The following is a 14,387-nucleotide window of genomic DNA, read 5'->3' on the forward strand; positions in this document are numbered from 1 at the left end:
CCGTTTGGTTCATGGCGGAAACTTCTGCGTAAAAAAAAAAAAAAAAAAAAGCAAATAAAGTCTTGCAGTGGTTTTTGTGTCAAAGTTTGACTGACATCCAAGAAGGCGAGCCCATGAATGTGATGAGTGCTGGGGTTACCTGGTGTGCTGGAATCGCCCCCGATCTCGAATCTCGTTATCTGTTGCGCAAAGAGCGTGTTTGCTCGCCAGAGACTTTAAACTGTCTAATGCTCCCAGATAGTCCAGAGAATTTAACGAGACCTCCTGTTTGTTGTTTCACGCAAAGTGCTGCTGCCGATAAATCACGAAGACAAACGTAAATCCGAGAACTTTTCCACCAAATCAGCTGTTTCATCTGACGGTGTGAACCCAATTTACTGTATTTCAGGACATTAACTCATTACGCTCTTCCAGTCTTTTGAAAAACCAACCTGCTCACACACCGGCGGATTCGTGTGTGTTCGTGCTTGTGTGTGTGCGCCGCAGCAATTGCGCAAGCGCATCGCATCCGACAGCCACGGGGCTGAGGAAGCCTGTCAACGCTGCTCGCCCACTCCAGAGCAGAAAACAGCAGTAGGGACAGCAAGTTACACTACAATCACGAGGAAAAGATGATGCTGGACTGTACAGATATGTTTAATAAAAACAACAGTCAATACTGTATGTGTATGCGTCTCTACTCTGCAATTTACCCACTTTCTGATCAAACAAAAACGCCATTGCAGGCTGATTCCTCTGTCTTTTTAATGTGGCCTATAATACCAACACTGAGTGACCTCTATCAAACTCAAATGAAATGACTGACACCAACAATTACAAGTGACAAATTGTTTGTGACAATTACAATCATTATCTCAACATGAGGAAGAGAATTTATTTCGTTTCAATTATAGCATAATAAATGAATGTTAGGAGGGCAAGCCTCCGCCGAAGTGTGACAATTAGATGGACTGGGGTGGCGCTGAGCTGTGACAAAGTTGCTGTCACTCACTTTCAGACAGGTTTGCTGATTACTTGGCTTATTGAAATGCATTCACGGTACACAGGTGGGTGTCAAATTAAAGGAAAAACTAACAGAAAGTGCCAGGAGCCTCCAGAACTGCCCCTCGGCAGAGATTCTCCACCATTTTCTAAAAGAAATGTTCCCTCATTTGGTGCCTTGATGATGGCGATGGAGAGCACTGCGCGTCTCACCAACGTCTCCCATGGATGTTCAGTTGGGTAACTGAACTGTGAAGACCACAGCATAATGTTTTACATTATTTTCATATCCATCAAAGCATGCACTGGACCCTCATGCTCAGTATGGAAGCATCAATTCCCCTTCCATTCATCACCCATCTGTCAATTATATCAAGACTATATATGTCCAACACATTCATAAATGATAAAAAAGACTTATGCTGATATATATTCCTCTTTACTCAGAATAAAGGAAACATAAATCATGTAGGCAATCCTTCAAACTAGCAGTATCAATCAATGGCTTGAGACTGCTTGGAACAGGCTCAGGGAAGAGGTTGTGGTATATGGATGGATGTTTTTCAATAAGTTTTACCAAGTAGGTTGAGGTGCCTGAACCATAGAATATTACTGTAGTCCATTGTAATAAGCCCGGACCCTTTATTTCTAGTTTCAAATGTGTCCACATGGTGCTTTTTCTCTAAATTAAAATGTAATTCATCAAATTACCACAGAAAACCTGGGGCCAGGTAGTATTCTGGGAGGTTAGGCCTGAATATACATTAAAAAGTAATGAAAAAAACTACATTGTGCATGAAACTTTACTAATCCCTCTTTGAAAACTGTGCTAAATAACTTTGAAATGATAAATTACATTTTATTAGACCAATCAGGGCATTTGGAATACAAATGTCACAGCTTTCATGCATCCATGTTGTTTCATTATTATTATATGCAAAGATATTTGAGTGAGTACAATATCACATCTGACACTTCGATGTATTTTTAATGCTGGTAGATATGAGCGACTAGCTCTCACCATGTTGCTCAAGGACACATCAATAGGACACCTGGCTGCTGATAGACAGTCCATGACTGTTTCAGGGATCTAAGACCTCTAGTCTTTTGGTTTCAGGACATCACTCTCCCCTTTAAATGAGCCTGTTGACAGAATCTATCAGCAAACCATCAGTCAGTGTGGGCGTCCGGTTGTCAGTATGTGGACAGTGCTGATCCACAGCGAAAGGTAAGGACATCCGAGACTCAGGTTTGCCTCTACATTTGCGCCGCGCTGTCACTTCCAGGGTTGACTCTGACCTATAGATCGTCTCGGAGAGAGGCTTCGGCTTTACATCAATTCTTTCACCACCAACTTTTCCCACAGAAACTCAGGCAGAGAGACACCAAACAAAAACCTTTACCAAATGATTTGTGAATTAAAAGAATCACGTCGAAGCTCAACTCAACGCCACATCGAGGATCTGCATTTTTGTTGTGTTTACGCTCCATTTGGCACAAATGCTGACCTACAGTAGTTGGCCTGCTTCTTGTTCATTACAGCGAAGGCCTCCATCACAGTCGTATTGATTGCGTAGCTTATGATGTTTTCCTGTGTGCAGATTTTAGTGTGAAATCAGCAGGGTGCCCCTTGACGGCACTGCATTAGGGGTCAATCTTTTCACAGAAACCTGCGTGTGTCGGAGTGTATTCTTATCGTAGAGGCTTTAAAAGAAACTTTAAATTCAAAAAGCTTGGAGTAGATTGACGGTGCAAAGGTAGAAAGTCAAAAGAACAATGGTGTGATCAAAAGGTAAATGGCCACACTTATGAAAACTCTGGGGCTGTTGCAGAATTAAGGGGTTGCAAACCGTAATCTTCAGGCACTTAGGAGCAGAACCAGTGCCAGAATCAGACTGAACACGTTTAATGACTTCTCCAGGGAACAGCTTTAATGACCAGTTTGGACCTGTGGAGTTCTTCAGGGTATAAAAGTCAGATTGGAATAAGTAGCAATCAGCATTCAAAGAAGATTGTTGGAAGTTTCATGTAAAAGTAAATCTTTTAAGGTGTTTTCGGACTGGGCCTGAAATTAATTTCAAACGGCGCCATCCAAAGTCAATGGAAAGACGCTGGTGGTGGCAGCTTTTGCGAGTTGCAAATGTTGAAATTGAGGGATAAAATTACAATTGTCGCAAAATTATAGGACTGTACTTCATGAATGTTCAGTCACCAGAGAAACTAAAAGAAAGTATCAGAGAGAGGGAGAGTACATTGTAGGTGTTGCGGTCAATCTGACAGGCGTGCATGTCGGCAACCCATTGTTATGCATATGACCCTTTTCACTGCAAAGATTCAGAGATGTTTAGGCCTGCATGTGTCTTTGCTGAAGGGCCTTGAAAAGATAGCATCACAATTGTACAAGTCTGTCTGAAAACGTGTGCATATTTATTGCTGTACTCATCCTGTTGATACTGCTAGCTACCTTCATTGGAAGAGAGATTCAACACTAGGCTGGGGTTTTTGGTTGGATAAATATAGCCGACTCTTGCTGGTTTCTCCAATGTTGCAGACCCCAGCTTTAAGCTTGCTAGGACCAATATCAATGCGGTTGGCACATTGGCTGTTAAAGCAAATGAAGAGAGACTCCAAAGACACTACAGGGTTCAAAGTGGGAGAAATCAAAATGGCAGAACGTATCACTTTAGTCTAAATTTACCTTCACTGTTTTTCCATGAGCAATGTGGCTTTCCATTCAACTTCCTGTCATCATCTGTAGATTTATTACTCACACGTCAGAGTTCACTGCAGTATCTTAAGGCTGAGAAAATGACACCAAACTTGCTTTACCCACCGGAGAGGCAGCTGTAGTTTTGTCCAACACTTTGGTTGAGTCTGAGTCAACGAGGGAAAACAAGCCTGTCTTTAGGAGTAAACAACACATTTCACATCTGAGATCTGTAGCTTTAGTTTAAGGCGAATCTGCATCACCCAGATGTATTCTCGAGTAACTCTGAAAAAGCTCTTGAGCAGTAAATATCAACTTTCAGAAAAGTTTGAAATGCCAAGAGGTAAAGCTCAGTGCGTGGCTTTAATAAAATGGGTGGTTGGCTTTCATACGGGAATCCTCTTTCTCCAAATGCCTCTCATCAACATGGTGGAGATTATCTCCATTTGATAACCTTTTGGTATGCAAGTCCTCAGATATTTATGTCAGCGCTCCACACTCCTGCTTTATTTTGTGAATGTTAATGTGGGGGGGGGGGGGCTGCTTTCTGCCGAGCTGTAACCGGGTAATAGACTTATGCATGATAATGTTCGGTGGGGATAATCTCATTTTGGACGCTGCTTCCCCCCCCCCCCCCCCCGATAGCATCCTAATTGTTAAATACAGTTTTTTCCAGTTCTCCAAACTTTGCAGATGCTTCAGAGAGGAACATCAAATACGTTTGAGCTGAGTTGGTTTAGATGCGATGGGCCAGCATTTTAAAACCATAATACTGATGCTTTCAGATAATGTGGGGCAGGTTTTTAGCAAATGATTTAAGGGTTTAATACACGCACTAGGCAGTATTTGCCCCCTGAAGTTATTATCTAATATCATGATTCTAATATTCTCAGGTTGCACAAAAATAGTGATTCTAAAAAGGTGAAAAAAAGATAATTAAGTCTTCACTTTTTTTCAGCCAGAAGAGATGGCAGAATGACTACACAGATGTAGTGGGAACTCTATTGGGTGCATTTACACACACACACACACACACACACAAAAACACATAAAAGCACAGGAAATAATTAAATACATCTAAAATAGCAATGTGTTTGTTTCACAATGTGTTAAATCTGAACCTAACCAAGACAGTGACTTAGAAATTCTAAACAGCCCAGTTGGCCCAATTTGAAGTCTTTGACTAAGTTATGTGCATCGACATTTCCCAAAACAGCCGTCTGTGTTCTTTGCGGTGAGTCGTGCGAGTGTGAGCAGAGCAGATGGTACGTATAGGTAGGTAATCCCTTCATACCTTTTATAGAACAAGATCACAAAGTGTTTCACAAAAAGAAAAGTAATAAGAAATAAGAAATAAGAAAACAGTAAAAGAAACATAGAATAAAACAAAAGCACTGGACAGCGTGAAGTGACACCGAGTCCAGTTTAAATAATTGAGTCTTCTGCTACTTTTTAAAGGCCTAAACAGAGGCCACAGATCAAATGTCCAAAGGGAAAGGGTTCCACATTGCCGCAGACCCCACTTCAAGGGCACAGTAACCTTTTGTTTCCAGTAGAACTCGAGAGACAACCAGTAAAGACCCAAGTGACCTAGATGAGAATGGAGCAGGTCAGGAATGTACCACGCAGGGCTCTATATGCGAAAACAAGAAGCTCAAAATGAATCCCGATGGGAAGCCAATGTAAAGAAGACGCACGTGAGATCAACAGCCTTTGCAGCAAAGTCGCATTGTTTGAATAGATTCCACCACTTTGATATATGAAACGCAGAGTTAACAGGGCGACCGGTTTATGAGATTTGGGCATTCTATTGTGGTTGACTTGGGTCACCAAATGCTTTTTCCAATATGTATTACTTCAAAGCTACCTGCAGCTTTGAAGCTATAAAGTCTCACTGCTGAAGTGTTTATATGGTGTAAAATAATGTTTAAACTAACATTTACTATTCAGTGGCTGTTGTGTTGAAGCTTGCTACCTTTATAATGTAAAATTACTTTTATATAGCAAAATGGAGATCAACCCATGTCACGTTAGTGTGTAATTTCATCCATGTAGCAAATAACAAATACACTCAAAGGTTCCCCGCACGGTTGTTTGTTTCAGTTTACACTCAACAATGAGGTGATTCTCTGAATGTTATGCACAACACTAATAATCAGATTAGCAATAATAATAATCACAAGCAATAATCAGAATCATTTAATGCACAGTAAAAACATATTGTTGTTGGACACAATGCAAGAGTGATCCTGAATTACCTGTGTTGGAGATTAAAGGTAGATATGTGAGGGAAAAATAATATCAAGGCTTAAAGACGGCAGCAGTTCAGTAGAAGCAGTTGTGTTTTGAGTCTCTGATTTTGACTTTGAAATGAGTGCAGACGAGGAAAAGGTCGTCCCGTAGATTTAGGGATTAGAGCAGCTGCTGGGTGAATCCCAGTCCACATCTGCTGTCTGCCGTCCTGCCTGCTAACACACCTCTGGCTCCTCAGCAACACTTTGGATGCCAACTGATCCTGAATCAGTCCGCGGGCAGCACATTTCATACATGTGTTTGTCTGCAATAACGTTTGCTTTGCTTTCTGTTGGCGTGTGTTAAAGCGGTCAAATCTGAATCACTGAGCGGAATAGTTTGTCCTTAGCAAAAAAAAAAACACATAATTTAGTTCAATCATGTTTTCAAATAAATAATGACAGCAGATCCGTAATAATGTAGGATTTCTGTGGTTGAGAGAGTTCACAGACTGGATCCTTTTAGCAATTTAGGCAACAAATAAGCGAGGAAATGAAAGCACTGACTTGTTTATCATAATGACTAGATTCTCGTAAATTCATTACCTGGAACCTCCGGGACAAATAAAGTTTCAGGAATACAGTCATTGAGTTCCCTCCTGTGAGTACAACAAAACTTCTGCGTTGTGGTATCAGACCAAATGGCATTGTTAGGTTGTTTATGTGTGTCACAAAATAACAACGGCATGCAGTGTTATGAGCAGTCCAGAACACCTACAGCGTGTAATCGATATGCATACATCTTGTAAACAAGAACAGCACTAATTAAAATGTTAATAGTTGCTTGCTGTTTAAGTTCAATCTCATCAAGTCTGTGAAATATGTCACTGCAAAGCATGATTTGTATAATGGACGACTCCTCAAGAAGACAATAATGGTCTGACCAAGAAATCCTGCGTCTTTGCTGGATATATTTCCATAATCGTAGGAAGTGTAAACTGTGGAAGTATCAAATTGTCATAAACGTGTTTGTGAAAAAGGCAGTGATTTGAAGCCCAAAGCCCCTCTACCATAACATATGGAAATGAGCCGTTTAATCTTATTTTGATCTCGGCCCCAGCATGGAAGAGGAGACGACCTCATTCTCTCAGGTGGAAAAGCTATTTGATTGCTGTTTTCCAATGAGGGAACATTTGGCTCGCAGCCAAACTGCTAATGATTTACAGGTTATTACTTGACATTATGATGGTTGTTTGTCGTTGCGCGTGCAGCTGATTCACTGACGTCCCATTAGCGATTTAAGAGTCCAATAAATGATGATGGAGTTCAAGGGCAGAATTTCAATTTAGACTTTTTTTTGTGGAGACACCTGTTAAGTTCTACTCTACAGTATAGTCTTCAAAAGTGAGAGTTGTGTGTTCTTAATAATTCACTTTCACTTGTGCCTTCACTGCATATACCTGGTTTCCCAGCATGCACAAAGGAAGTCCAACACATGGACAAGAAACTAAAAGGGTTCTATCAAATTCAGAGTCCAGGCTAGTGGCTCAGTGAGGATCACAAACGTCATTAGGACACATCGTCAAGGACCATGTGTTTCTGCACAAAGTTGAGTCATAAGATACGTGGAAAGTTTGCCCTGCTGGTGGCGCTCGAGGAAAAGTCAGAGGATCGCCAAAGTCAATAGGCTTCGCCTGTCGGGGAACTTGAACATCTGAACCAAATGTGATGGCAATCTGTTCAACAGTTGAGGCATTTACGACCAACAGCGTAACATTGACATCCCTTAAGCGACGCCCCTACAGCATGGCTAAAAACAACAGGTCGGTAATAAAAGAAAAAGACAAACGCAAACAAGAATTGTGGGAGCTTTTGGTTAAACTGTCGCCAACCAGTCATGTTGCAGATTACATTCATCTGGAGTTATCTTGGGACACTTTCGCACAAACCACAATAAAGATGCTCAGTCAAAAACCCATCTTGGGATATCTTCACGTCAAACCAGATAGAAGTTCTGCATGAATATAGATCGTATCTTAGACACAAGCAACAAATCCTGCTGCTTTTGTCCTCATCAGAAAAGATCAATGTGTAAAATTGTTCTCATGCAGCGAAAGTGCAGACACAATCGCGTCTGTGTTTTTCTATCATGAATCTAATACCTGTTAACACAACAGGACTGCAAATGAGGAGAAACCCCAAAAAGCCAGACTACTCCATGTAAACCAGAGGGAGGAAACAAAACCTCACCAGTTAAGAGGCGGAGCTACACTGTGAAGAAAAGAGCTTCAACGTCACACTCCAGAAATGAAAGTTAAGTTTGTCAGAGTGGCAGACACACTGCAGTAAAGACAAGTCTCTGTGTTTCTCTCAAAGAAAAGTCAAAGTGACTTCATCAGGTCTTTCTCAACAACACAGCAGAGTCTCTTCCAAACACTGGTGAGTACAGCTGATCATATTTACACTTTCAACAACCAGGATTAACACAAAACCTTAACTTTACTCAGGCAGGAAGTTCCACTCTTTTCACGTCATACTTGATCAATTGTTCACAATATAACTCTGTCTGTGTGTCCACAGTCCCACTATACAGTAACTCACTTTAACAGTCTCAGGACTTTAGGAACTTGTAGCTGAATCTCTGTGGTTTTAACTTTAGTCTCATTGCTACTTTCCTGTTCACTGATCACTTCCTACATTCTGCTTCATGTCTTTCCTCTAGCTCTTTCACATTAAAAGCCTTCCACCAGAGAACCAGTGGGAGGCTTTTAATGTGAAGCAGCTTTGAAATGTGATGCGTTTGTCATCAGGTAAGCTGAGCTTTTAATAGCAGTGCTATAATTTAACTGTTTTGCGAGAGTAGCGATCTTATAAACACGATTTGAATGATCTCGTTTCTCACGGCTCGGTCCAAACACATTTTATAACATTACAACATTTCTAATATCTTGTGTTATACTTATAAGAATGGTAATCACACTGGTTTCTGTTCAAACGAATATTTAAAACTAAATGTTTTTCTTTTCTTCCACTCTATGTGTAGATATGGCTGCTGCAAACTATCTGTTATCTGAAGATCAGTTTCTGTGCTCCATCTGTCTGGATGTTTTCACTGATCCAGTCACCACATCATGTGGACACAACTTCTGTAAAAACTGCATTAATGAACACTGGAATACTAGTGGCCAGCACATGTGTCCATTGTGTACAAAGGTTTTTATCTCAAGACCTGAACTGCACGTCAACACTTTACTCTCTGAGATGGTTGCTCAGTTCAGACAGTCGGCTCAACAGAAAACCAGCAGCTCAGAGCAACAAGAGTCCAAACCAGGAGAAGTTCCCTGTGACTTCTGCACTGGAACCAACTTGAAGGCCCTGAAGTCCTGCCTGGTGTGTCTGGCCTCCTACTGTGGGACTCACCTGGAGCCTCATCTGACAATGCCAGGCCTGAAAAGACATCAGCTGATCAACCCTGTGGAGAACCTGGAAGACAGGATGTGTACGAAGCACGATAAACCTCTGGAGCTGTTCTGTAAGACCGACCAGACATGTATCTGCAGGCTTTGTCCCATTTTAGATCATAAGATGCACGAGTTTGTTCCTCTGAAAGAAGAATATAAAGGAAAGAAGTTCGAGCTGGAGAAGATAGAGGCTGAAATTCAGCAGATGATCCAGAAGAGACGACTGAAGATTCAGGAGATCAAACACTCAGTCGATCTCAGTGAGGAGGATGCAGACAGAGAGATAGCAGAAGGTGTTCAGGTCTTCACTGATCTGAAGAAGTCTGTTGAGAGAAGACTGAATGAGCTCATCAAAACAATTGAAGAGAAGCAGAGAACAACAGAAAAACAGGCTGAAGACTCCATCAAAGAGCTGGAACAGGAAATCGCTGAGCTGAGGAAGAGAAGCACTGAGGTGGTTCAGCTCTCACTCTCTGAAGACCACCTCCATCTTCATCAGAGTGTTCAGTCCTCAAACATCCACTATCCGCCACCCACCAAGGACTGGACAAAGGTCAGCATCACTCCGGCATCATATGAGGGGACTGTGGTGAGAGCTGTGTCTCAGCTGGAGGAGACGCTCAGTAAAAAGATAAAGAAGCTGGTTAAAGCTGAGCTGAAGAAGGTCCAGAAGTTTGCAGTGGATGTGACTCTTGATCCTGATACAGCTCATCCTGAACTCATCCTGTCTGCTGATGGAAAACAAGTCAAACGTGGTGATGTGAAGAAGAATCTCTCAAACAATCCAGAGAGATTTTCTCTCGAACCCTGTGTTTTAGGAAAGCAGAGTTTGTCTTCTGGCAGATTTTACTTTGAGGTTCAAGTTAAAGGAAAGACTGAGTGGGATTTAGGAGTGGTCAGAGAGTCGATCAACAGAAAGGAAGTCATCGCACTGAACCCTCAGAATGGTTACTGGACTGTATGGTTGACAAATGGAAATGAGTACAGAGCTCTTGATGCACCGTCAGTCCGTCTCTCTCTGAAGTCTCACCTTCAGAAGGTGGGGGTGTTTGTGGATTATGAGGAGGGTCTGGTCTCCTTCTATGACGTTGATGCTACAGCTCTTATCTACTCCTTCACTGGCTGCTCCTTCAAAGACAAACTCTTCCCATACTTCAGTCCTAGTCATAAATATGGTGTCAAAAACGCAGCACCTCTGATCATCTCTCCTGTCAGAGTAAACTAATCACTCTCTTTTTCATGTAATGATTTTATTCATTGAAGTGAATACATATTTTGTATGTAGTCTAACTTTCAATGTTAGTTTTAGTTGTTGAACACAAGGCCTGAGCAATGAGCTGACTTGAGCATCGAACACTGAACAGGAAAGCCTGGTTTACACATAAGTTGTATTTCATGACAAATAAATAGTTTCCTCTGAATCTTTCACAATAAAAGATTTTTACAAACATACAAGAGTTTACAAAATATGTTTTTTTCATAAATCAATAATAATGTTAATGTTAACGTATTATTAATAATGTTAAGGTTTGGACTGCTGGGGGAACAAAGCAAACATTGTGAAAGTGTCACTTTGGGTTTCTGGGTAATTGTGACGGCAGATTGTTGAAATATTGTTAGCAGTGTTTTACACTTGAGGTGGGATGAATCCGGAGGGCGACACCAACTAAAAACCTGGCGTAAATGAATGAGTGTTTGAGTGATAGTGTTCATAAAGTTTGCAGATTTTTGAGAGACAGATATGACTACACTTCCCATGATGCAACTGGATGGTGGTTATTTGATAGAACCTCCTTATTTCATATACACTTTTGCCCCGTGTTGTAACACAGACAATCATCAGGGTTCACCTTTAAATCTTGGTTTGCTTTTGGTAAAAACTTGAACCTAGAATGTATGTTAGGTGCGTTAGATATTAAAAAGATTTTACCTTTCAAACAACACCTCTTCAAATTCCTTTAACGTGCAGACAGTAAAAAAAAGGGTCAGATCAATTCTTGATCATTTAAAGTCATCTGCCATCCAACATTTGTTAGAAATTCCCAGAATTGATTCTACTCACAGAGACGATGTGGCGCTCTGCAATTTAAGATTAAATCAAGACGGGGATGAAAGCTCTGAAATACTGCGTATTGATTGACTTGAGAGAGGAAAATGAATAAAAGCCTCAGACAAGGAGATAAAATGATTTCTAATTCAGTTGGAAGAGGTGCTAAAGATTTCCCATTGCAGCCTCTCAGCTCACGCTTACGGTTTTACACAAAACCTTTAATGGCGGAACATTTACAGTAAAGCTTTCTAATGTTAGAACAGTTGCACAGAATAATAATATTCAACCAACAGTAAAAAAAATAATAAAAAATGGTTTAAATAAAACCACTTTGAATTATGTTTGTGTTTGAATGTGTGGCAATTATAGAGGGATGTGAGATGAATACATCCGTGTTAAGATTTTCATCAGCTGCCTGTTGTTGGTGTCATTGTGTGATTATATGTGGGAGTAGAATATGTGCTACCGAGCATGTACGCACACATGCATAGATTTCACCGAGAGCTAATCCAATTCCCTTTGCAAAATCTGCATAAATATTGTGTACGTTTCTTTTTGAGGTCATACATATTTATTTACAGAAACAGGGAGTGTGTGACACAACACTGCTTTAAGAAATCTTTATCGAATGAAATAATCTTAAATCCTGAAAACAAAATGCCTGTGGGAATTAACGGCAAACTATTGAAAGTAGAACGAAGCTCAAAGACGTGTTGTGAGCATGTGTAGTCGTTAGCTTGCTAGCTACATCGAGGAATGAATTTAGCTGCCCCACTAGAAGATGCATGTGATTTTAGTCTTTATGAATAAGGTGAAAGTTTGTATATGATATTTGTTTAACATATGATAAACATTTCTTCCCTGATGGACTGATCCTTGTTCAGTACATGCTGCTGCAGGATATTGAGTTTAGAAATATGCAAATATGGAAAAGTTCTGTACTGTTGAGAGATGTGTTGAACCTTGCAGTGTTTTCCAGTCCACTCTTGCCAGTAAAACAGTTACCATATGGCACAATAACTGACTGAAGAGTGACTTCACAAAGCCATTACTGTAATGATCTGTGTCGTGGGCCTGTAAGAATCTCATTTGTCTCTGTTTTTTCCTCTCTTTTCTTCCGTCTGCCAGCTGGCAAAGTTACTGATGAAGCAGAGAAGGAGGAGGCCTGACAGCTCAGCTGGTGTCAGTATTTCGTTAAAGTGCAAGCGCACAAAGACATCAGCGGTGCCTCTGCCGCGGCATCGAGTCACCATGACAGCATCTCTGTTTCTTTGTCTTGACACCTTCTTGTGAATAAGTCAAAAACACATGAAGGACATGTCACACTTTGCACCACAGCAGGTTCCCCCTGCAGAGCAAATCTTGCACTCACGAGCAGATATGAAGGTATTGTTTGCGTTTTGTGACTTTTATTCCAATGCGCTTTAATCATCACGAGATCTGAGAGCCCTACTGGCAGATATTCACCTCACACACTTATGAAATAAATTAATACATATGACAGATTATCACACATTGTCTAATTACACAACACACTATTGTAACCCATTGATACCAAACACAGTCTGCTGTCATAACCTACTGTGTTTTCTTCCCCCCAACACTGCAACATTTCAACAATGTGACCTGAATACTTAAGTCTTATCTGTGTGAGACAAACTGAGGCTTTCATTAAAGTGAAAGGGTGCTTCTTGAGCTAGCGAGCTTGCTAACTGTCAAAGCGCTAATAGGACCAAATGTTGACACAGTGAATTCAAAAGATGTATTAGTATTGTACCATTGGCTAATGTCTCAAACTATTCCTTTATTGAGAAGCAGTTTATCTACTAAGACAGAGCAATTGAAATAAAAAGTGGATGGTAACAGCTAAAACTACAACAGTTTCTTCCATTTTGGACTCACTACTCATCTACCAATGAAGAGTGGCACTCTTAGATCAGAAAAGCATGTTAAAAAGGATATGTATGCTTAAAGAAATGAAAATAAAGCTTGAACAAACAGCCACACTTAAGGGAAACAGTAGGTTAAATGGATGTGACCTCATACAGTAGCACCAAAACATCACTTTTTAAACTAAGTGACAATGTACTGATAGTAAAACTAGGAGTAAGCTATGTGCGGTTCCAGTGTGACAGCGGTGAAAGCCTTTTTCCTGCAGTGTGCATTAGCAGAGACGCGACAGAAGGACCTTTGATGATAGATATAAAGAGAGCCGAGAGCGTGACGGGAGATAAAAGTGCGTCTGACTTATTCCACATTGCTTGAAGGATAAAAACAATTGCTTCACATCTCGGGAAAATAAGCCCAAATAACTTTCTTGTGATGACAACTTACACAAGACAAAAGCTGTGATACGCGTCTGACTACACAGACCGACAGGATTTGTTCTATATTAAACTGTAAAATTAGACTATTGTGATTTCTTATTAGCTGGAGAAGCTTTGCATGATTTGACGGCATTCACTTCTGAAATCAAAACAGCCTTTTATCAAGTCTTTTTTAAGATAAAGACTCTTACATCCTACCCCCCCCCCCCCCCCCCCCCCCACTTCAGCTGTGGTATCCTCTAACGAGGCATTTCAATGGCTCAGCAGTTCTCATGTATGATGTTGATGAGAAAAATCACATCACTGTCATCTGTACTGTAAGAGTGATGGATTGCGGAGAGCTCTCTACTAAACGAGGGGTTGAATTAAAACGCGAGATGAATAGCCACACTGGCTGCGGCAGAGTTGTTGCCATGGTGACCACTTTAATGGCAAATGATAGTGATGAACCTGAATATGCATCCCTGGGCTGTCTCATGCTAATACATGAAGACGGTGCAGGAGAGAAAGCCCGGAGAAACATTCACAAAGCATGCAGGGAAAACAAATAATGAAATGTCAAAGACTGGCAAACAGACACATTTGTTTCCACGACTCTGAGACGATGTTTCCCAAAAGATTTCCTGTTTT

The 14,387-nt window shown here is 40.9% G+C and overlaps 1 protein-coding gene across 1 annotated transcript; it reads left to right on the top strand.

Annotated features, from left to right (window-relative positions):
* Positions 1 to 8,226: 8,226 nt before the first annotated feature.
* LOC142937655 (E3 ubiquitin-protein ligase TRIM21-like) lies at positions 8,227 to 10,835 on the top strand. Its single transcript, XM_076080702.1, has 2 exons — positions 8,227 to 8,358; positions 8,963 to 10,835. Exon 2 carries the CDS (start codon positions 8,965 to 8,967, stop codon positions 10,603 to 10,605), a length of 1,641 nt encoding a protein of 546 aa, XP_075936817.1. The 5' UTR covers positions 8,227 to 8,358; positions 8,963 to 8,964; the 3' UTR covers positions 10,606 to 10,835.
* The last annotated feature ends 3,552 nt before the right edge of the window (positions 10,836 to 14,387 follow it).

Source organism: Anarhichas minor, unplaced genomic scaffold (genome assembly GCF_050575085.1).
Source record: "Anarhichas minor isolate MPS153535 unplaced genomic scaffold, ASM5057508v1 ptg000074l, whole genome shotgun sequence".
NCBI lineage: Eukaryota > Metazoa > Chordata > Actinopteri > Perciformes > Anarhichadidae > Anarhichas > Anarhichas minor.